The sequence below is a fragment of the Clytia hemisphaerica genome, unplaced genomic scaffold, assembly GCF_902728285.1.
Source record: "Clytia hemisphaerica strain Z4C2 unplaced genomic scaffold, Clytia hemisphaerica genome assembly, whole genome shotgun sequence".
In the NCBI taxonomy this organism is placed as follows: domain Eukaryota; kingdom Metazoa; phylum Cnidaria; class Hydrozoa; order Leptothecata; family Clytiidae; genus Clytia; species Clytia hemisphaerica.
In genome coordinates this window covers 288510-312772 of record NW_027103289.1, presented here as the reverse complement: position 1 = coordinate 312772, position 24263 = coordinate 288510, and the positions used below count along the sequence as shown (strand labels likewise).

Sequence of the window (24263 nt, the reverse complement as noted above, 5' to 3'; positions counted from 1 at the left end):
GTAACCCTCATAAAGTATTTTATCCTAACATTACAGTGAGACAGAGGTGTAACACTCTGTACTAATTTTCTTGCCTCTTTCTCAGATATTGTGTACACTTGAAAGATGCTGAGAGAGCTGGTATCAGGAAAGGTTTATCAACAGGATTTGCGTTCGCATTATTCAATCTGACCACGTTTGGATGCATGGCCCTTGGATTCTGGTAAGTAATAATTTTTTTTCATCATACCTACTTCTTCTGTACTACAGTTATTACATAACACGGACCTTGATGCATTACACTTTTTTCCCTGACCGATATTTTCGATTGTAAAAATAATGACATACTTACTGATTTTTGCATGTGATAGTAGAATTCTCTTTAAATGTCAGCCTTTTCTTCCTAAATAATCTTGCTAAGCCTAATCTCAAACCCTCTCTCAAAAAAGTCTCTAAATTCTTAGGTATGGAGGAACGTTGATCAGTGAAAGTGAAATGACAGCTGGTAACCTACTCATTGTCTTCTTCTCAATTCTAATGGGCGCCAGCCAGTTCGGTCAAGTCGGCCCAAACATGGAAGTGTTTTCGTCGGCCCGCGGAGCCGCGTACCCGATCTACCAGCTTATCGAAAGACAACCAGAAATAGATTCACTGTCAGAGAGTGGAGAGATGATCAAGATTGAAGGAGATATAAGATTTCAGGATTGTGATTTCGCCTACCCAAGTCGTCCTAATGTCCAGGTTCGGTTTGGATCATAGCACTTTTGATATTTTGATATACCCGTCCTCTACTTTTTCAACATTTCAATTCAATTTTTTTCTCTCATTAACTTTTTAATCTTCATTGACGGACATCGCTGCTATCAAGGTTAAAGAGCTAATAAAGAATTTCTTAGTGTCTGAGGAGAATTTTAGTATTTCGCATTCATATTAACTACAAAAAAGGTCAATCTTAAATTTCAAGGTTAGCCAAAAAGAGTATTCTAGCCTCTACTGCAGCGACATGTTTTTATTACAATCTAACTTCAAGAGGTTTGTTGAGAATAATTCATCATCAAGACCTCCCCAAAAAAAGGTTTTGATGTAACCTGACTTTCTCTGTTTTAAGGTTTTGCGTGGATTCAACCTACACATCAAACCTGGAACAACATGTGCTTTGGTTGGCGAATCAGGCTGTGGAAAGTCGACAACAGTCAAGTTGATTCAACGATTCTATGATGTTGCTAGGGGTGACGTAAGTATGGTGCCATAACGCTATGTCTTATTTTCTTCTCTTGGAATGGTTGATACTAGCTATATATACTTTCAATTTCATGCTACAATGGAAGTTCGTGAGAAATTTGAAGATATATACAACTGTTTCGAGTACTTAGTCCGCATATTCTTTGATTAGATAGATCTGTTTGAACCACAAAGATGACGTCGAACCCCAAAATGTAGGTTTTTAGTCTGGCGTTCCTAAAATTTATTCAGTCACAACCAAAAATATTTAAAGGCTATTAACCAAATTCCTTTACATCATTAGGATATGCTTGTTTTGATTTTGTAACAACTAACTTTTCAGGTACAAATTGACAGTGTTGGCATCAAAAGTATCAACGTGAAACATTTGCGTAGACACATCGGCGTTGTTTCTCAAGAACCGGTGCTCTTTGACGCCAGCATCAAGAAAAATATTTTGATGGGTCATCCTGAGGCTAGTGAGGAAATGGTCATCCAGGCTGCTAAAAATGCAAATGCTCATGGTTTCATTACTGAACTGCCACAGGTAAATGATAAAAGCTATAATTTTAAAGTTTAATTGTTAGAAATTGACTGTGAACAACCTTCGTTTAGCAGATTAGATTTATCTATTCCTTGTCTAGCTTCTTTCCATTTAGTATCAAATGATACATTAGAATGAAAATAACACGTATCACTTTAAACTTATTCTCCAGGGTTATGATACCAATGTGGGTGAAGGCGGTGCACAACTCAGTGGTGGTCAAAAACAACGTATAGCAATCGCACGCGCTTTGGTTCGTGATCCAAAGATATTACTCTTAGATGAAGCGACATCAGCCCTAGATACTGGAAGCGAGGCGATCGTACAAGGGGCTCTGGATAAGGTATACAATCAATTCTACTATTGAGTGATTTAAATAGCCAGGATAGAAACTATCATCATAAAAGATATCGATTCCCAAAATGGCTTAATATTCCTCAATAGATTTAAAAATGAACTACTTTAACTGATTTGTGTTTTTCCAGGCAAGTTTTGGGCGGACAACAATCATTATAGCTCATCGATTATCAACTGTTAAAAATGCTGACCAGATCGCAGTTGTCTCGAATGGTCAAGTCTGCGAGCTTGGTTCACATAAAGAACTAATAGATAAACGAGGCGAATATTTCAAAATGGTCACATTGCAGAACTTGGCAGCTCAAAAAGAGGACAGCAATGAACCTTCATCGGTCCTTGGTGACTTCACAGACATAGATGAAGAGCTTTTGAAGGAATCAGCGCTTCATGAGAAGTCTAGGCATGATACTTTGCAAAATGTCGAATCGACCACTAGTGCGAAAAGGCAAACATCCAACAAATTACAGCCTCAAAGCTCTCAGGTAAAAATTCAGGCTTCTGTTGTCATTATTTTCAGAATTAAAGCTTATGGTAACGTTAAAGAAATGAAAATTCATTAATTTACTGTCAATTGTTTGAATATGCGAAGCAAAAATTGGGGGTTATTCGGTTATGGGTAAAACTTATTTTTGTTGAGAACTTAAATATATTGGCGAAGTTTGAGAAAGCTTTTAGCTGCTTTAAATTATTGATTTTAATAAATAAAGAACGATCCCAAGCCATTAAAGTTCATCAATTTATTTAAAAATAATAGACTCGGCAGGATGAAAAAGAAACCCCCGAAGAGTCGGTCAAAACTCCACCACTTGGTCGAATCTTGAAATTGAATGCAAACGAATGGCCGTATATTTTATTGGGAGTTTTCTTTAGTGCTATTGCTGGTGCTATGCCTGTTGTCGCTGCTATCATCATGGCCGAAATCTTACAGGTAGTTATCTTAAGTTCTGTGAGTGAAGGTAGAGAGTCCATCATCATATTTCCCTAACACCCTGCCTGGCAGTGCTTGGATTCGAACACAATCCATTGTGGTGAAAGTCTATGATCGAAACCTTCACACTACCAATTGGCCAATTGGAAATATGGTGATAGACTCTCTACCTTCATTCACATGTCATTATCTCTCAGCGATCGATTGACGTCAAATGAGCTTAGTAAAGCTCAAATTGCAGATGTAGAACGATAAACTCGGTATACATCTTAAGTTCTCTTTTAGTTACATTACAGCTGATTACAACTGTTTTAGGATTTAAAAAATAGAAAAATATATTCGTTATCAAATACTGCAATCTATTTCAAAGTGAAACAATCTCGTACCCAGCACCACTTCTTTATTTTACTCATGGACATTGGTGCAACCGTTCAGGGAAACACCGTCGCTAGTTTTCTTTGTTCTGCAGGCGCTATCAGAATCATAAAACAGCAGTATAGATACATGGTGTAAATTTGTTAAACCAAGCGCAATTAGCACAACCTCCCATCCAACTATCTTTCAACAGATTCTTATACCTAGTTGTCTTTCAAACCGATATCTGCGAACAATTCAAAATTGACTGCCATACTACGCTACCATAAGCGTGTGCTACAAGGAACACGTGTGTGGTGATTTGTAAGAATGAAAACAATGAACCTAAACCTGACTTATCGGCGGATATATTTTTGTTTATTCATTAATTCAGTCGTTTGCAGAAGTGGATGCAAATGAGATGAAGAAGAAAATGGAATTCTGGTCCATTATGTTCATGGTGCTCGGACTCGTCATCGCAATCGCTTTCTTCATCGCTGTAAGTTGACTCTGCCAGTCCGAATGATGGATCAAGTCCGTAACTCCTCTACTTGATTTTGTCTTTAATTCTAAATTCTTTTAAGGAAATATACCGCATGCTTTTAAAACTTTCCGAATAGTACCAAAATCATCATCCAAAGTTAGTTAAAATTGAAAACATTTTTCAAAGAATGATGCTGCGAGGAAAGGTTTATTTGATTTCGGGATCTCCTGGGTATTACTAATAGTGGATAGATGAATCTTTTCAAATTTTACGACCTGAACTTTATTTTGAATGAAAATGATCATCTTTTACCTTTCAGCAATACCTATTCTCGAAAGCAGGTGAAGCGCTCACTACACGACTCCGCGAGATGGCGTTCACTGCACTTCTACGTCAAGAAATCGGTTTTTTCGATTTACCGCAACATAATACTGGTGCTCTCTCTGCAAGGCTTTCTGCGGACGCTGCTGCAGTTCAAGGCGTGAGTTTATAGAAATCGGGACTTATTATATCCATAGCTTTTTTAGATCTTTAATTCCCTTTATCTTTAATTTCACAGTGCCCTAGTTGCGAGAGTAAACGTTTCTTTTCGTGCAATACCATATGTCAGTTTTCTAAGATTTGATTATTTGCAAATTTATATATCTGAAAAGGATACCGTTGAGACAATCTATAAGACCTGAAAGTCTGAAAGTTACAAACAATGAACTCTAAGTCTAAATATACAGAATATTCCATCAGCCATTCGGTTTCTTCTTTTCTTCACAGGCTACAAGTACGCGTTTAAACACGTTGACTCAAGTCGTGGTCTCTGGTCTCTCATCACTCATTGTCGCTTTTGCTTACTCTTGGCAATTGACGCTCCTTGTTCTAGCCTTCGTTCCATTCATTGCTATGTTCGGTGGTATCCAGACTAGCCTGAATACAAGTTTTGCTGGAAATGCACAGGAGACATTATCCCAAGCTGGAGCGGTAATATAAAATCGATCTTTACACTATCTGAAAAAAAAGTGGGCTTCCACGTTCCAAAAGAAAATGCGTTCATGGGACTTGGAGGATATACTTTTCCAATAATGTACCCTTAGACATTACGATTTTCACCCCCTGGACACGTGTTTTACCTAGACACTAAATATTACCCCTAGAAGTTGTAAATTTTCCCAAAGACACAATTTTTTAAAAACCTTTGGACAATAGAAATTGTTCAAGGGAACTCAGAGAATGTTGTTTTACATATTTCAATTAAACAGAGTTGAGTATCTGCTAATAGTATCATATACTAAACATTCCTTTTAAATCAATAAACTTCCTTTTACCAAATGGTTTCTCTGACCCCTTTTTAATGCTGGAACCCGAGCTGTATCTCAGATATCTGACTTACTTTATATTTTTTTTGTCAGATTTCCACAGAGGCTATCATGCAGATTCGTACAGTCGCTTCACTTGGCAAAGAAGATTACTTTATTGAGAAGTACAAATCCTTACTGTCAGGCCCCACTCAAGGGTCGTTAAAAAGTGCCCATATCTACGGTCTAGCATATGGTTTTTCGACTGGTGTGATGATGTTTTCAGACGGTGCTTGTTTCCGATTGGGTGGTTATTTGGCAGAAAAAGATGGACTGCCTTTGTCTGCCATCATAAAGTAAGTGTGTTTCTCACGTTGTTCTTGATTTTCATTAACCTGGAATGAATATATGAAGATACGGTTTGCCTCTTCAAGTGTAATTTGTAACGGGCGAGGGGAATAAAGCATACGCTAGGTGTATGTCTTCACGAGAAAGTACAGTTTTTCTTTAGCTTGGAATGACACAAGACTGCTTTTTCCGCCCTTTGCACACTTGTAAACAGCTTCACTTTCTGTTCTATTTTCAGGGTCATAATTGGTATTCAGTTCGGTGCTATGACGGCAGGTCAAACCGCCTCTTACGCGCCAGACTACGTCAAAGCCAAAACGGCAGCCGGACGGATACTTGCTCTCTTCGATCGGGAACCGGTCATTGATTCATATAGCAGTGAAGGCATGAAAGTATGTTTTAACAACTTACTTGAGCGTCAAATTTATTCTCTCGAAAAAATACGTTTCCTATAAAAAGGTAAACGGTCTTTTTCGCGAGAGTTTTTCCCCTAAAGTACTATCAGGTGCCTTGAAGAAGTGGAAATAGTTTTCTAATCTTAATGACCAGGTGAAGGGTCGCTCGTGAATATCGAGTGAAATTAGGGTATAAAGAGGATTTTACTCTAGGCAGCTTAAATTATTTTCAAAAATTAATAAACGGGGAGTTGTGGTACTAAGGCTCGGGGAAAGGTTGACAAATAGCAAACATTGGGTTCATTAAGCAAATAAAAGTAGGTGCTCGTAATTGAAGCTTGTACTTAAGGCTTATTTAGGGTGTCGCTGGTCAAATGATTTCGATATGGTTTTAATTTGGGGCTTTACGATCACAATGACATAATGACTATGCATCTATAATGACATTAAGTGGGTCATTAATCATCATTCTTTCTGTTCGTATTTTACAGAACGTAATTAAAGGAGACATTACTTTCAAAGATGTTGAATTTGCGTACCCAACTAGAGAAAACGTAGAAGTTCTTCAAAAGTTAAATATCACTATCCCATGCGGCCGAACGGTGGCTTTTGTTGGAGCGAGTGGTTGTGGAAAGTCAACCTCGGTTTCTCTACTGGAAAGATTTTACGATGTGACCGGAGGAAAAGTAGTTAGTACTCGTTGTAATTTACCGGTTATTTCTGGAAAAAAACCATAATTTCCCTTTTTAGGAGGTCCAACGTAGAAACGCTTTCTTTGATTTCTAACTGAAAATAACGTGCAGCAATTCCACGCAATGAAGCCAAAAATTTGATCATCGTAATATAATTTCAAAACTCCGACCCAAAACTTCTTACATTCATAGCTTATATAATCATAGAAATAATAATTATCTTTCTTCGTTCTAGCTCATAGACGATATTCTAATTAAAGATTACAATATCCGATCGCTGCGTTCACAAATCGGGATTGTTCAACAAGAACCCGTTTTATTCGATCGGTCGATCCGGGATAACATTTTGTATGGGATAGAGGATACATCACAAATAACAAAAGAAACAATAGAAACAGCCTGTACAAATTCGAATATTCATCACGTGATTATGGGTTTACCGAACGTAAGATTTCTTCTTTGGTAATTGATTTTAATGCAGACGCTGCTGGAAAGAAGACAGATAGTATTAACCCTTTAAGTGTCACGGTCATTTTAAAGTTTTTTTAAAGAAAATCACTACTTCGAACTTTAAAGGCTTGTATCTCCGGATTTAGAAGGAGTTAGAAGCTCGTTTATACTTTAACCAGATTAAATTTCGCGAGATTAAATTTCGCGAGCTAAAAAAATCGCGAAATTTTCTGGATTTAATTTCGCGAGTCAGAGTTTTGAAATATTTCGCGTGGATTTAATTTCGCGAAAAGCCAGAAAACAGCTGAAAATAGCCATTTTTTGCCATGAATGGCGACTTGGAACTAGTTTCTCCGCCAAAAATACAATTTTAAAAGTTTTGTGGTGGATTTAATTTCGCGAATCAGGAATCTCACGCGTGTTCGCGAGTTTTAATTTCTTTTAGGCGCCTTCGGCGACGCCCGATTTCGGAAAGGCGTTGCGCGGACCTGCCTGAATGATGATAGAAAAGGGCCCAGTAGTAAAACTTCAAATTAATTCGCTAGTGGACAGAATCAAGTAAAGCAGGGAAAAATTTGGAGGTTCTTGGATCACTCGTTGACCAAAAATGGTCAAAAAATGGTCAAAATCTTAAGAATGTGGATTTTTGTTAAATTTTCGCATTTTTCTGACTTTTTGGCTTAAAATCTCGCTGGAAAGACTCACTTTTGAGTTTTTTTGCTTGACCATGAAGCCCGATCCGATTCTTACGAGTTAAACCAAAAATGACGATTTCTAACTCAAACTGGGCATTACAGGAGGGCTTCGCCCTCCTACATCGCCCATGACCAATATACTCGACATTGGCACTTAAAGGGTTAATGTTATTTACTTTAAAGCGGTCTTTATCATCATAAAAAAGGTCTCCTTTTTAAATTTTTAGAAAGAAAAACCTTTTTGGAGCTATCTACTCCAGATTTATATATTTGTTATCCCACTTTTCAGATTGGTTCAGGTACTTTCGAATACAAGAATCTGATAAAATTTAGAATTTAGACTCAGCAAGAAAAGCAGAATTATTTAGGAAAGGGAAGGTTTTCATTGGGGGCAGTAAACTTGCTTTTTCAATTAAAGGTTTCCTTTTTATCACGATATAGTATATTATTTTCAGGGATATGAAACTCATGTAGGAGACAAAGGAACATTGATATCTGGCGGTCAAAAACAAAGAATTGCCATTGCACGTGCACTCATTAGAAATCCAAAGATTCTACTGCTCGATGAAGCTACATCAGCGCTAGATTCTGAAAGCGAAAAGGTAAAATAAATATTTTAAAAGATTTATGTAACCCTATTCGTACTAGGGGTGGGGGCTGTTTCTGTTCGGGAGTAAAACTAATGTTAATAGCTCCTGAAATAATAGAGCTTATGGCATGAAATTTTCTGTAAATTCCTACCTCTTATTTAGCTTCGAAAACACAAATTAACATTTAATAATTTTCACACCTTGAGCATAATAACATCTCTGACAGAAAGGTGTCACAAAAATTGACACATTTCCAATATAAATTTACTTTTTGTCAAATATATCGTTTAAACCGTAATTTATTGAATATTTAGGATAGAATAAGCATTTTAGACTCAGGGAACTTTTTTCTAAAGCCTTTGTTAGAATACAATATCTATTTGTAAGAGCAAAAATTTTTTTCAGTTTTTGCTCACTTTGGGCATGATAAGTGACGTCATCAAAAACTACTTTATATGGCAAGGATCTTATGTGGCAAATTTGATCCAAAAATACCCACTAGATCAAAAGTTAAAGGGTGGTACAGAAACAGTTAGCTCACTGATAGATACTAAATTCCCAAGATAAATAAAAATGGGTTTCGCAAGTCAATTTCAGCTATCTCTATCAGGTTTCGTTTTTCCCTAGCGTTTTTATTTTTTTTCTGTTCTTTTTCATTGATTTTACAAAAATAACCTCAGAAATAACTTTGTAACATTCGTAGCCATCGGCTTTTAAATCAACAAGTTTTTTAACGAATTCTCATCTCACTCACACATTAGGTAGTACAGGAGGCGCTCGATCGTGCGATGGAAGGTCGCACGTCAATCGTCATCGCACATCGTCTATCGACCATCCAAAATGCTGACGTCATAGCTGTCATACAGAATGGCAAAATCATGGAGATTGGCAGCCATTTCGAATTAATGGCGTTGAAAGGTGCATATTACTCACTTTCTCAAAATACTCAACTTTAACCAAAATGAAAAGTTTTTTGATTTTAGCCCGATTTTATTTTTCTGATTGATATAAGAATATTATTTTGTAAATATTGTTTATTTAATACTTAATGTATATTTTTAATACTTTGTTGGAAAGATTTTCAGTGAAGAAATAAATAAAATGAATGAAAATAAAAGGGTACCTGTGAAACATCTCGGAAGCATGATTGGTGTACTCGTGAAAAATAACCTATGCCGATTAACTATACCCTGAGTATCAGAGGTCGAGTTTTCAAACAACATATCAACCTCTGTGGACCAAGTGAAGAAATTTTATCGCGCATGTGTCAATATTACCATATTAATGTCTAGCAGACTGTATCAGTATGCAGTTTGCTATTTAGGAATTCCCCAGAAACTTCCAAGTGTAATTGAAATGAGTTTCAATATTATGATTCTCTATCACTGACTCTTTTTAAAAAGCATTGGTGACATTTTTAATTGTGTTCAACATAACAACAGGAATAAAAATATCAAATTTGAACTTAATCCAAGATCTTGGATTGTCGTCTTGGTTACTTTTCTCTGCGTTGATTGCGCTCTGAATAGTGAATAGAATTTGGTGGTCGGCACAGGTCGATATATGATTTCGGCATGTGCTTTTCCCGGTAGATTAACTAAGATTTTAAATCTGCGCTGAAATGCCCTTCCACTACCGCGTCCACTTACGTCCACTTTCATCTGAATAAATAATATTTTTTACAAAACGTTATTTTTACCGCGAGATCACAACTTGCCACCACTGGTCACTACTTGTCTGACTAATTCTTATCTGGTACCAGATGTGGAGATATGCTACGACACGCTTTGTTCTGAAGTTCGGGCATATATTGGCCCGCTCCCTTTAGAGCTTTAGCGTGGGCGGCCGCCAATACGCCATCGGAATATCAGATAAGACTAATTCGTATAATATCATGCGTCTCGGATTGCGTTTTTGCTACCTATTCTATACCCAGGGAAGCCCCACTGGGTACCAATATCAAGTACCCTAGGTACCAGAGGCCAAGGTTTTCATAGAGAAAATACTTCATTCGAGCTGTGTGATACTCACCACGATAGTAAATATCCCATATCAAGGGCGTCGCCCGGGAAATCCCCTACTTACTTCAAAACATCGGCGAAAATATATTCCCGCTTTGGAATTCCCGTTCGTTTGTTTTTTGGTATCTTTCTCTGCCATTTTCGATTACGTAATATTTAAACAATACAAAGTAGCGCAAATTGGTAAATACTGCAATCTCATTCGTTGAATCTTTCTTGATGGAAGCTTTGAAGTCGCAAAATGACCTCGATTAATCAAAAACATGGTCGATAATCATTAAATCGAGTCTACGTGGCTTTTGACGACTCAAAAAGGGGAACACAAAATTTCCACACACTATTTTTGGATCAAATTATTCTATAAAACTTCATATAAATTTTATCATTCACTTTCTTTAGGTATAACAAACATATTCAACATGGGTTTGACAGTTTCATCACTTTTTAACAGACTTTTTGGCAAACAAAATATGCGAATCCTGATGGGTGAGTTTCATATTTATAAAAATCCACAATTTTTATGACTAGAATATTTGGAATACAGGACTAGCATTTTTCTTAATAGACTATTGCTTTTTGGAGTCTTACCTGAAAAGAAACTTAGATTTGGTTAAAAAAGCACTTCAAATCAGTTAATTTTTAGAAGTCACACAATCAACCTTTTCTATTTTGTAACATGTAGAATTTGATTGAATTGGCATATAAGTAACCTGAGGTCAGATGCTGTATTCCAGGATATTTCTGAATGATCTGAATTGGTGGTAACTGTGTAATTGCATCCTTATCTTTCTATAGACCTTTTTTCAAAGAGGATGTCATGTTGAATAATTATGTAGTCCAGCCATAAAAACAATGATATAGCCATGCATAATTACTGTATCATGCATATTGTAATAATTATTCATGGTTTATCATTGTTTTTCTGCTGGACTACATACTTATTTAACAGGGTGGCCTCTTTGAAAAAAGGTCTATTGGAAATGACAGCAATCTCAAATATCTTCGTTTCACGTTGCCCAAGTAATTGACCCCGGGGGGGGGTACTAGGGTTGGTGAATGAGGGGTATGTGCGGACGGGACCTCCGAAAACCGACCCTTAGAGAGACCAAATTTTAGTGAAAAAGTGACCCTTAGAGAGACTTTTTCGAAAAATTTTCCCTGATTTTCAAAAATTTCCTACCCTTAGTGAGACTTTTTTGTAATTTTTTCTCTCAAAATCAAATTTTTGTCTAAAAATCATGATTTTTCCCACCCTTAGAGAGACTACTATGAAATTTCCTGATTTTTGTAACCCTTAGAGAGACTTTGAAAGGTGAAAAACCCGACCCTTACCGTCCGCACATACCCAGCACCTATTTTTGCCTAAGTCCCCCCCCCGGGTAATTGACTCTTGCTTGATTGAAAATTGTGTCAGGTCAGGGGGAGTCGGTAAAATCGACATATAGCCTATATAGCCTTTGCTCAAAAAAACTATTATTGCTGATATTTTGCAAGCAATTTCTAATGCATTTGTAGCATTTTAACTTTGTTTATCATAATCATCATAGGCACCATTTTGTGTTAGATCCTGGACACCGCCTGTCTGGTGGGCGTTTTTTATTTAATGTATATATGGTCGGATATTAGGTTAGAATGCCAAAACACCCTACATTTTCCCATCTTACATTAATTTTCCCACCGTACATTAATTTTCCCACCGGACGATGTCAGTGGCGTTTTTCTACCGCTTCAAGGCGGCCAAGCAGAGCGCTTTTGGATCGCTTGTAAAAACGCGCGTCCCTGGTCAACTGCAGTCTTTAACAAATCCATATCTGTTTCAGGAAACAACATAGTAAGTCTGATCACATTTAATCTTTTTTCGCGTGGTTTGTTTTCTCAGACCAAAGTTTCTTTCTAGTTTCAAAATTGAAAGTAGTGTGTTCATTTTTATACTATTCATGAATTCCATGAGAAAATTAACATCTAGGTCAAAATTTCAAAGTCAAAAATAACTTAAGTTTTCATTTTCTCTTGAATATACATATCTTGAAGTGTGAGAATCCAGAAAATCTTTCTTTAAAGTCCATTTTTCACGCTTCTGTGCTGGGGTGAAGCCTTTAATACAAAAAAATACAAAATTGTTTGAAAAAACCAAGAACTTTGCCAGAAACTTTTTTCATCCAAATATGATTGTATCAGTACACAAATCTGTGATAGAGTACTGACAACCATTATAGAAAACATATCAATAATCAAGATCTGCTTTGCTTAACTCCTATTTGTTTTTTTTCTGGCTGTTATGCATGCCTACCCGACTGTCCGTTAGTCACACTGATAAGAAGAAAAGTTCCAATGAAAGCAAAGGGAAGCTGCATGTTTCTTTTATTTTTGTCTTAAAAACAGAAGTACTATGACCATAAAAGAAGTGCAAAATTTTAGCCCTAAAGGTTGAGTGGGTAACTCACAAGAGGCTCATCAAGAAGTGTCCGTTAGTCACGAAAATCATCCTACCTGAGATGAAATTTTCATAAGATCACTTTTTCAAAATGGTTGGTTTCTAACACCTTATTGCAAACAAATTGAGGCTAAACTTACCAAAAATGAAGTATTTTTCCACTAAAAGTTGTTTTCTGTTAGTAAACATGGCAATTGTCCGTTAGTCACGAAATAGATTTAAAATTCAGAGTTCGGAGAATATAATGACGGCACTCGCTTAAAAAACCATGTATTTTGTTCTTATTAAAGCTATTTTGACTATATTTACCCATTTTACCCATAGATATATGTAAAATAGTCAATCCTTTCTTTGTGTGTGCATTTTACAATTCCGTGACTAACGGACTAGTTGTCATAATAGGGAGAATAATCCTTTTCCGAAGTAAATAAATAAAATACCCTTACCCAAGTTGTCTGTCTTTGTCCTGATTCAACAAAGAAACAATGCAGTGCAAAAAACACCCATAAAAACTCAACAGATCTTTATATTTCAAAATTTTCAAATTTTCGGGATCTATGCACTTGACAGGAATGGTACCACACAGAGAAAAATGAGAATTCTTCTATTCTTTTAGGCTTTTGTCATTCTATTGATATAACATTTCACCCCTAAAGCACCAAATATAGGAATGGTTGGATTGCCTCGTCAGAATCATTAAAAAACCGTTTTGTCCGTTAGTCACGTTTTTAAATGTCCGTTAGTCACAGCATTTTTTGCCCAATTTTTGTCATATTTTCTTACTTTGACAATTTTTTTTCAAAATTGATTTTGAAACATAAAATTCAACCTTTCCTCTAGTGAATTTAAGCAAAAAACCTAACCTGTAGCTTTAGGAACAGCACTTTACATCTGTTTGTAAAAGTGTCCCATTTTAGATGTTAATTTTTGTGTCCGTTAGTCACGGGCCTATTAATTGCAATTTCTGACCAAGTGAATGTCAAGAGAAAAAGTTTTATATGGTTCTTGAAACTTTGACCCCCACTGATAGTTACCACACCAAAAGAAGTTTTATTCCTATTTTCAAGCTTGACTTCTAGCCTGCTAAACAGTGGAAATGTCCGTTAGTCACATATGGAATTCATGTATTGTATTCAATTCTAAAACTAAACAACTTCTTAGACTCATTTACCAAAACAAATATGTGGCAGGGACAAATCTTTAAAAAGAGGGCGGAAGTGTTATATGGCGTTATAACGAATCAAAGGCGGCTACACCGGACGAGTACGGTGGAAATAAATCTTTGAGGAATAGCTCCCACCGTACATTGTACGATGTAGCCGCCATACCTTGTACGGTGGTCAAAATAGGTTGACTTGTTCCCACCGAACAACACCGTACAATGTATGGCGGTGTCCAGGGTCGTTTTGTGTCAAAGGTCACAGTGTTCAAAGGAGTTCATAAATTGAAACCACACAAAATGTGCAGTCGTTTTGGCTGGCTGACTATGGAACATTTTTCTTTGCCTTATTTAATGCTCTTTTAGGGATGACAATCCTTTTTTCAACAGCTTCAGGGCATAAGGGGGGGAGAGGGTCAACGTTTACCGTTAACTGCTCTAACTTAGGACTATCTGACAAAACATGGGAAGGCAATTTGGCCACCATTTCACCGAACCTCCAAAGTCATTTGATTTGAGTTAATGAACGATTTTCTTTCGCACCGCGTACCGTGAGATCGGGTTACTTGCAGGAGTGGGGAGGCTAACATGTATAGCCCTCAAATGAACTACCCAGGCTGGTCATTAAAATACAAAGTTGAATCAAAACAAAAATGGTAGAGTAGAGCTGCGAGCGGAGTTGTGTAGTTTATTTGGTTTGAAATTTTGCTGCTTTGATTGGTCAGTCATTCGATGGCTATGCAAGTTTCCCTCCACTGATGCAAGTTACCCACTTGAAAGTAGGCTTTTAAATCGAAATATAAGAACAATTCGTAGTGGAACACCCGCAAATGTCTGGAACAAAAAAGACCAAATTAGTGGCAAAACAATCAGTGTTTGAGGTCACTCGCGTGGCCAGTTAAACACTCGTTATTTGTCAATCCCAATCGGTGTCCGGGTATTTTAAATGAAAACAAACCCTTAAAAAGGGCGCGCTATCAGTAAACTAAAAGTTATTGTGACATGTTATGACAGAAAGTATGATTGATAAACTTGGTGGAGTTATCAAAGCAAATTTTTTGTCAACAGAGATTTAACAGTAAGTGAAAATACAGGCCAGATATCAACAGTCCCATGTTTCGACCAATCGTCCCAAGTTAAGGCAGTTGATGGTATGTTGTCAAAAATAGTTAAAAAAGACAGATAATCTCACTTAAAATAGAAGCTCCTCGCAGTGTCCCTAAGTCTTAAAATACTAAGAAGCCATACAATCCATCACTTCCGCCATACTTTTCACTCGTATATTGAGAAATATAATTTGTCACGTAACCCAATGCGGCAATACCTCATCCCGCCCTCATAGTAACAACCGCTATTCCTATCCCGCCCTGACTCGCCTTGGGTTAAATCCTAAGATCACAGCTCAAAACCAATGTTTTCCTGTAGAAATAAAGAAGCATTTCAATGTTAGCAAAGAAAAAGAATGTGAAAGAACATGTAGGGGAAAGGTAGTTTCAGGCCTTCAAAAGTTTATTTTTTTCAAGAATTTTTTGGCTGTTAAGAGGAAGGGGGAAGGGGGTCGCAGACCAAATTTTGAACAACCTAAAAAATTTGACATTCGATCAACTCACTTTTTAGACCCAACGAGGACATGAAATGAAGTTATTTGTGTTACCATCTAGTGCAGTAATTTGGTCTAATAGACCTTTGCCTATTTGCCATAAATACCATTTTATCTCCGGTTATTATTAGCGACATAAACATTAGGCGGGAATCAAAAAATTGTTCTGTTTGCGTCGCAGCGCGGTTGTTAAAAATACATGTAGGTGGGCAGACAGCCAAAAGATTTTTTCCGGGTTTTTGAAAATTGCGTCAGAAAGGCAATTTCTTCTGCTGATCAGGGGGTGGGGCTGTATCTGTTGTGTTCTTGTGAAGTATAGCTAAAATGCTATTATCCCTGTAGTTTCAGTCTAATTAATCAGTGTTATTTGTTTTGTTTAAAGAAGAGCTAGAGGAAAAAAAGCCATCCCAGAAGTCGGGTAACTTGCATCAGGGGAGTGAAACTTGTATAGCTCTCAAATGAATGACCAATCAAAGCAGCAAAATACAAAGAAAACCAGAGAAAACAAAACAAACCTGATTTACAAGATTTAGGAATTGTAAAATGTATATCTCCACTAGAGCTGTGAGCACAATATTTTTGGCCCAGCGCTAGCGATAGGGCCTTTCATTAGCACTTTTCCTTCCGTCCGTGTATCTGTCTGTCCGTTTTGGTAGAAACGGCGCTTAAAACCAGTAACACACTTTTTAATTTTGCCATCTGGAGAGGGAAAAGCTTGCTAAAGTCGGATACTGGCTATAAAAGATATATTTTCTGATTCCGCGCTCCTTCAAAAACAATTTTCAAAACAAAGCAAGATGGCGGTCGAAGCGAGGAGGTTGATTCATACTTTCTTGAACATTTTCTTTGCTTTAGTGGTCAAGAGACTTTCAAACAAGATATTTTGTAATTGTCTTTGTTTATAAACCTTTTTCAACATTCTGCCATGTCTTTGCTCAAGTTTTCATAAAGTTTTATGAGTAAAAATTCTACCTTAAATCACTTTCATTTTTATTTTCTTGTTTTCAAAAAGACTTTACAAATTTTTAGGAAATAATGGCTTCTGATATAGAAATAAATAAACTGAAATGCAGCTGATGTGTAAAATTGAATAAGATTGGAACTTTTTTCTTGATGCTACATAAGAAAACAATCACTTCTGGATATGTGGCTGTTCATGATTCAGGCTGTTAACAAAACCACGGTGGTCAGTGTGGTGGGACGTGGTATGATTTTCAAACTCAACACATAATTATTTCAAGTAAACTGATTCTGGAATTTGGTAATGGACACTAAAATGGACCCCATGTGTAAATTGGGACAAGATTGGAACTTTTTCCATGATGTTACGTGTGAAAATGGTTGTTTCTGGATCTGTCTCGTTTGACGATTGGTGGCTTGATTTGTCAAACTCGACACAGAATTATTTCAAATAAGTTGATTATGGAATCATGTTAATGGAGACTGAAATGCAGCTCATGTGTAAATTTGAACAAGATTGGGACTTTTTTCATGATTCTTCACGTATATTGAATAAAATCGTCATTTCTGGATCTGTCGCATTAAACGATCGGTGGCTTGATTTTTCAAACTCGACTCACATAATCATTCAAAGCATAAACTGATTCTGGAATCTGTTAATGGACACTAAAATGCAGCTCATGGGTAAATTTGAACTAGATTGAAACATTTTTCATGGTTACAATGCATGAACAGTGAAAATGGTCATTTTTGGATCTGTCACATTTAACTGTCAACTCACATTAAATCACATGAATTTTATTAGCCTTGATATGCAGACCGTAAACTATTTCATCGTCTAGTTTTTTAAAGATTATTCTTCTGGTTTACAGTCAGGTCCAACTAACATGCCTGCAGGGATATTTCTTCCTGAATATGTGAGTGCACCTAATTGGTTAAAAAGCGCCCATTTACTATATATTCGCGGTTTTTTAAAAATATTTTTCTATGGGCGCGCATAATTTATGGCAATTTTCCACCTAGCACATTTTTATTCCACCCCCCCCCTGCTTATTACCGTAACTTGATCTAATGTCGACATTCCTCCCCTAAATTCGACACCCTTTTCTAGAGCTGAAAAATTAAAAAAAGGTGTAAATTATTTTATTTGCTTAGTGGTAAGGGAGGATAAATCTTTTTTCAATCACCGATTCCGACTTTCATATTATTCCTATCTCTAAAGAAGGGTGTCGAAATTAGAAGACGGATGTCGAGATTAGACCAACTTACGGTAAGTTTTGAGATTTTTTCCAACCTCCCCCCACTTATTCCAAACCCCCCAGCTATTAGGTACCGTGAGATTGGATAACTTGCATCAGTGGAGGCTAACATGCATAGCCCTTAAATGAAAGACCTGGCTGGTCATTAAAATACAAAATTAAATCAAAACAAAAATGGTAGAGTAGAGCTGCGAGCGGAGCTGCGTAGTTGTATTTTAATGACCAGCCAGGTCTTTCATTTGAGGGCTTTGCATGTTAGCCTCCACTGATGCAAGTTACCCAATCTCACGGTACCTGAGAGTATTCAACCGGGTGAACTTCAATAAAATTTCAAGCGTCTAACCAATGAGAAGTACAGTGGTGATTTTGGAAAAACTTTCCCTGTCTTCACTTTGATCCATGTCAACAGGGTCATACATTTGCTGTTTTGCACGCTCGTTTTCAACACGTTACTTTTCGCTGGGCCTTCAAGCCAACAGGCTTCTTGTTTCTTTTAATTACTTAGCTAAAAGAATTAGAAATATCTTAATGATACCTAAAACCTCAAAATTTGAAGTTTACTTGATAACTACATCATAAGTTATGCCAATTTTAATATTTTGAGATTTTACAGGGTTTTAGCTAGATTTTATGACATACCTGTTCAAAGAACTTGTACACCTGATGTGGGCTTATGATGGTAAAAATTGGGATACATCAGGATACATGTTGCTAATATGATTATATTAAAAGTCAAAGTTTCAGTGAACTATAAGTAATAAAGTACCAGGGTGGTGGAAAACACCCCCTGATAAAAATGGGGTTAAAATTTTGTACATAGCATTCAAACTGATACAATATGGAATTTCTCATAAAAATTGCTCATAAGATTTGAAAGGACCGATTCTTACAGAAAATGGACCTTAAAATTCCATGATTCTGAGAAAACCTCAATCAAGGTTGAAACCTTAAAAAGTTTTCTTGGAGAAACCTTGAAATCCTTCAGAATTCCCTTTAAACTTTGAAAAGAAAGATATATTTTGTAGCATCCCTGTCAATCTTAATTGCAATTGGAGATCGTTGCCTGATTGAACTAACTCTATGGATGCTGTCAAATAGTGCATGTTTCGCGGTAGGTCCCTGCTCATAGTAGCCAGTCAAAAGTTAGTGACTAATGCTATTGAATTTGCAAATTAGGATTATTTCGTTTTTTGCAGATATTCTTAATTGAATAAGTTGAAAAAGCGTGAATTCATCCAAGAACTTAGATGGATTTAAGATATCACATTCAAAATGGCACGAATTTCGATACGATAGTTTTTTCGATCGCTCTTAGAACAATAAATTAAAGTCTCGCCTTATCTACGTTTATGAATAATCTTCATATTGTCTTCTTTACTTTTTAGTGGGATTGGATGCTGCTGGTAAAACGACAATTTTATATAAATTAAAACTTGGTGAAATTGTCACCACCATACCCACTATAGGTAGGTTATCTTTAGATCATCATGATATGATATAACTGAGTGAGAGGGAGAGCTTTTTAGTCAGCGAATTTTCGGGTAACAAATTTTTCTCCTTTTTTCTAAGAGTCTGTAAAAATTGTAGTAGAACCTGCAAAAAATGAGAAAAACCTGCAAAATTTAGTTGCAAAATATTTGAATTATTTGAACTCATCTGAAAAAGCTATAACCTGAAAAACTTCACTCTGCGATTCTTTAGGCGTACAAACTTTCGCGAGCAGAAACTTTCGCGAGGACGAAAAATCGCGAAATTCACAACATTTACTTTCGCGAATTTAACGGAAAAATAATTTTCGCGAGCATAAACTTTCGCGAATCAAGACTTAGTAAAATTGAGAATTTTCACATGAAAAAATGGCTTAGACTAGAGGGACAAATACTTCTTGGATTGGCTTGAAACATTTGTCCTTTGACTTATTAGTCTTTAGTAGGCTAAACAGTGCCATAAAAGTTACATTCCATTCAAAGTTTGAAGTTTTACAGATTTTCTATTTTTTGCGAGCATAAACTTTCGCGAATGGCCCTTCCTAGAATTTTTAAAGACCAGGGCCAAAATTCACGAACATTTGTACGCCTAAAATATTTAAATACGACAAGGCTTTGGGTTATAATCTTCAAATCATTTCAAAACGGTTAAAAGCTGTATTGTGGGTTTGACCAGGTTTGAAGTTTAAGTTTAAGCTGTGGTTCCTCGTGGTTTAATTCAGAGAAATACTCGCATGTATGAATAGTTCAGGTATAAGCAGTCTCTTTGTTTCTGATTGTCGTTGTCAATCCTTTTATTTTTCTCTAAGGTTTTAACGTTGAGACAGTTGAATACAAAAACATAAGCTTCACCGTATGGGATGTCGGAGGTCAAGATAAAATCCGTCCATTATGGAGACATTACTTTACCAATACACAAGGCCTAATCTTCGTCGTCGACAGTAACGATAGAGAGCGTATACAAGAAGCTGCTGCTGAATTAAATAAAATGGTATACTGTCTTTCAATCTGTTGATAACTTTATCTCTGCATCTTACATACAAGTTTCTGAAACATTTTCTCTGTGCCTCTATTCGCTCTCAACTCTTCGTGTATCTAAAGGAGCTTACCCTATTAAAATTAATAATTTGGAAGATTCATGAAGTGTAGATGGAGAGAGAAGAGGCGGAATAAGCAAGCTTGGTATAGAATGGCACAATAAGAAGAGGGCTGACATGAACTTGAAATAAAATACGCAAATAAAGTTTCAAAAGGGGATCAACCTAGGGTGAGGGAGTTGATTTAGACTGGGGGAGGGAAGATTGAAGCAATGGTGTTGTAATGCATGTCGTTTGTTTGCAGGTCAACGAGGACGAACTGAAAGACTCCTTCATTCTTGTATTCGCCAACAAACAAGATTTGCCTAACGCTCTCTCCACCAGTGAACTGACTGAAAAACTCGGACTTCATCAACTACGCGGCCGCAAGGTAAATCAATTCATTTAAGTAAGCGGTAGTGGAGTAAACAATGATTAAGGTTGGGATTTAAGGAATTATTAAATTTGTGACGTTTTGTAGCAGTGAACTATATTCTCTTTATCGATGAATGACTTTCTTGTACTCTCAGGTACCTAATAGCCGGGGGTTGGAAAAAATCTCAAAACTTAATAAGCAGGGGGGGGGTTGGAATAAAAACGTCCTGGATAGAAATTTTTTGAAAAGGAGGCTAATACAGCAGAATTGGGACAAAAAAGGGAACCTTCAAAAACATTTTCCCGAAAATTAATAAGCGGGGGGGGGGGTTGGAATAAGAATGTCCTGGGTGGGAAATTTTCGAAAAATTAATTAGCGGAGGGGGACGGCTATTAGGTACCCGAGAGTAATTTTCATTGTGATGTTGGAAATTTATCTGGGATGAATACACTCTTCTCGAGATGCATAAATTTATTGTTGTCCTCGTTTTCAAACAGATTTCATTGCTATAAAATTACATATTCACAATGATAATTGTGTTGTTTACACCTCATGAGACATTTTGAGTTTCAAGTACTTTTGTTTTAGAGTTAATGTTTGCCTTTTGGGAATTTAAATTGGTTTAAATGTATAATTTCATAGCAATGAAATATGTTTGAAAACGAGGACAACAATAAATTTATGCATCTCGAGAAGAGTGTATTTACTTTCTAAATGTATCTGCAAAAATATCTGAAAAAGCGGCTCAAAGTTGGCCGTCGTCAAATCACGAAAATAATTAGATTTCCCATGCTCTAATTTTGACATTGGATCTTTTGCCTCGGCGGCAGCGGTCTGGGATTTATGGAAAGATAAAAAATACTTCTTCAACCTGCTTCAACCCTTTATCTTTATCTGTGCCAAACCATATCATTCTGTTGATGAAATGTTTGCAGTATCTCGTTGATTTTATTTTTTTCTGGGTAATTTTGGGAAACTCTTTACGATAGAGCTTACTTCATATAGAAATGACAAAATAATGAAAAATAACGAATCAATTAAAAACTTGGTTGTAAACTATTGTAAAGAATTGACGCTTCAGATGTATTCACCTAAATTTATCAAATAGATAAAAAGAAATGAATGAGCCGGAGATTTTGAAAAATCATACTCCCATTTTTAGGCCCTATTGAAATTAAAGGGACTGAACTTGAACCCCTCATGTTGAGAATGAGATGCAAAACATTTTTTATTTAGTGATATTAAGTGATATATTCTCGAAATTTCGAACTCGAACTCAAACAAATTTCCCGTGCGATTTCGAGTTGTGTATTTTAATGGTTTATGTCATTGCATGGCGGTTCGGTAAAATCTCTTATGCAATTTAAAAATAATAAACTCGTGACTTCTTCTCTTTTTTCAGTGGTACGTCCAAGCGGCGTGCGCTACACAAGGAAATGGTTTATACGAAGGTCTGGACTGGCTTTCCAATGAACTCTCCAAATAAATTCAATTCTCATCATCAACAACTGGATTGTCAAGAAATTCATCTCTGGGTACGCGTTCTTGCGCGTTCTGTTCAGTAATGGTGGTTGCACCTGGATCGACTTACACCATAAAGAACTGACACAACGTTTAAATTAGCTTTACCTGAGTTAGCCACTCAAGATTTTTATTTTCTCGTATTTTTTCATTTTTATTAGAACTTTATCCTTTATTTTTGTTTATATGTGAATGAATTTTATCTTTCTCCCTTTTGACTTATTCGAGAGAAGTTTCGACCAAGGTATTTCATGGGTATGGGTATTGTTGGTATCTTTCTCACTACTCAACGCACTCAATCATATTTCTTTTGTTGCTCACTGCTCTTTTTGCTAAAAGTCATGAACGATAAAGTCTGGAGAGGCACTTGTAGATGTATTTTTCACAGATTTTTAACACTGATCAGCCAGTATTTTGCTTTGCTAAACGCTAAGTTGGTTTATTTGCTTTATTTGTTTGTAGACGTGACTTACAAGCGTTAGTCAAAAAATCCAACTTTTAAGTTATCATGCTACTAATAAGTAATATTTTATGGAATTTATTGTATTGTGATGATGTCATTTCGAGAAAATAACAATAGGATTATCTATGTCGGAATAATAATTTGTGATTGGTTTCCACCATTTTCAAGAATACCTTGCAGATGATCATGCTTGCCCCTTGGAACGGTTTCATAATAAAAAGTCTCCGGGAAGTATGAACCTTTAACGGAAGCATCACCATACCATTTGAAGCTGTTTAAAGGGCAACTAGTTCCCAAATTTTCCTTTTCAATTTATAAAATAGGTTAAACTGCAGACTAAACTGTGCTGATCACGGTAAATCTAGCTTGTTGTTAGAAGATGCTATCGTCCGTAAATGGGATAGTAAATGTGGCAAAAGATATATGGCAGAGTTTACATCCTTTACGGCGGTTTACGGGGAAAAAAAGTGGCGGTAGAACACCTCGCCACTGCTGACTCCTTTCGGGCTAATAACTACCGTTTTCAAATTTATCCTGCCTATTTCGTTCGCTTTTTATAATGATCTTGTGTAAACGATATGATCGTCTAGCTCGTTGTTTATCCAGTGTTTTTACATAAGTCATGCGATCGCGCACATCTGCTCTCATCAATAGATGAAGACCTAGGCTGCTTGCATCCTCTAACGAATTCGTGCTTCTTTTAGAGGATGCTTAATAGTCGGTAAATCCTCTTTCCAGAGATTTGCCGCTCTTAGCCGTATATCGGCTAGCCAGTACCTTCCCACAAACCAAATTTTTTCTTTGTTTTATGGTCAGTTACACTTTGAAGCGTTTGTCGAAAGTTATCGCACTGTGGTGGAGGGTGACGTCGATCCCGTGCGGAGTGCATAAGGGCGGGAAAACACGGAACTCGAAAATAAAGACTGGAACGGACAATCGAATAGGTAGGAGAGGATGTGCGTTGATGTTCAATCTAGTCTCAATTTTTGAGTTCCGTGCATTAAAATCGAAACAAAAGAATCCTCGGGATCGGGATGGAGTTTGGTGAGCTGAAAATGTTTTTTTTTGAAATTATTTTGATACCCCCCTATTATAACGAAAGAACTATAGAAGCAAAAAAGTTTCCAAAGGTCTTCAAGCAGCTCCAATTAATGGTATTGTCAACAGGCTCTTAATTTAGAAAGGTAATGAGATAATCCCACTTCTTCAAAAGGTTTTCTTCCTTGTAAGTTGTAGAGAAAAGCAACCAAAATCAAATAAAAGAAAACTCAACACCAGCCATAGCCAGTTTTTGAAACAGGGATGTAAAATAATGAGGATTCCAAGACTATCATTTGATGGAAATGAGTCGATCTCGTGCAATTTCAGGATTAAGAGGTACAAATAATAGAAATATTCATTAATGTATTTACCAAAAAATTTAGCAAAGTTCTAAAGTTGTAATAAAACTATGTCAATGACTATAACATCTTAAAAATATAAATTTATAAGAAAGTTAGATAAAACTAATAAAATTTAGGTAGATTCCTCTCACAATTCGAAGCAAAACCTCCACATTTTACTGGCTTACTATCTAGTTTCCAA

At 36.4% G+C, this 24263-nt stretch overlaps 2 protein-coding genes across 2 annotated transcripts; both read left to right on the top strand.

Moving 5' to 3' along the window:
• Nucleotides 1–89: 89 nt before the first annotated feature.
• LOC136809226 (ATP-dependent translocase ABCB1-like) lies at nucleotides 90–9427 on the top strand. Its single transcript, XM_067065741.1, has 16 exons — nucleotides 90–202; nucleotides 444–720; nucleotides 1088–1213; nucleotides 1544–1747; nucleotides 1917–2087; nucleotides 2230–2583; nucleotides 2856–3029; nucleotides 3778–3882; nucleotides 4187–4348; nucleotides 4636–4839; nucleotides 5268–5509; nucleotides 5740–5893; nucleotides 6388–6585; nucleotides 6824–7033; nucleotides 8189–8335; nucleotides 9085–9427. Exons 1-16 carry the CDS (start codon nucleotides 186–188, stop codon nucleotides 9277–9279), a joined length of 2940 nt encoding a protein of 979 aa, XP_066921842.1. The 5' UTR covers nucleotides 90–185; the 3' UTR covers nucleotides 9280–9427.
• Nucleotides 9428–10711: 1284 nt separating this feature from the next.
• Nucleotides 10712–22819, top strand: LOC136809194 (ADP-ribosylation factor 4). Its single transcript, XM_067065716.1, has 5 exons — nucleotides 10712–10830; nucleotides 19142–19222; nucleotides 20053–20234; nucleotides 20585–20710; nucleotides 22098–22819. Exons 1-5 carry the CDS (start codon nucleotides 10764–10766, stop codon nucleotides 22179–22181), a joined length of 540 nt encoding a protein of 179 aa, XP_066921817.1. The 5' UTR covers nucleotides 10712–10763; the 3' UTR covers nucleotides 22182–22819.
• The last annotated feature ends 1444 nt before the right edge of the window (nucleotides 22820–24263 follow it).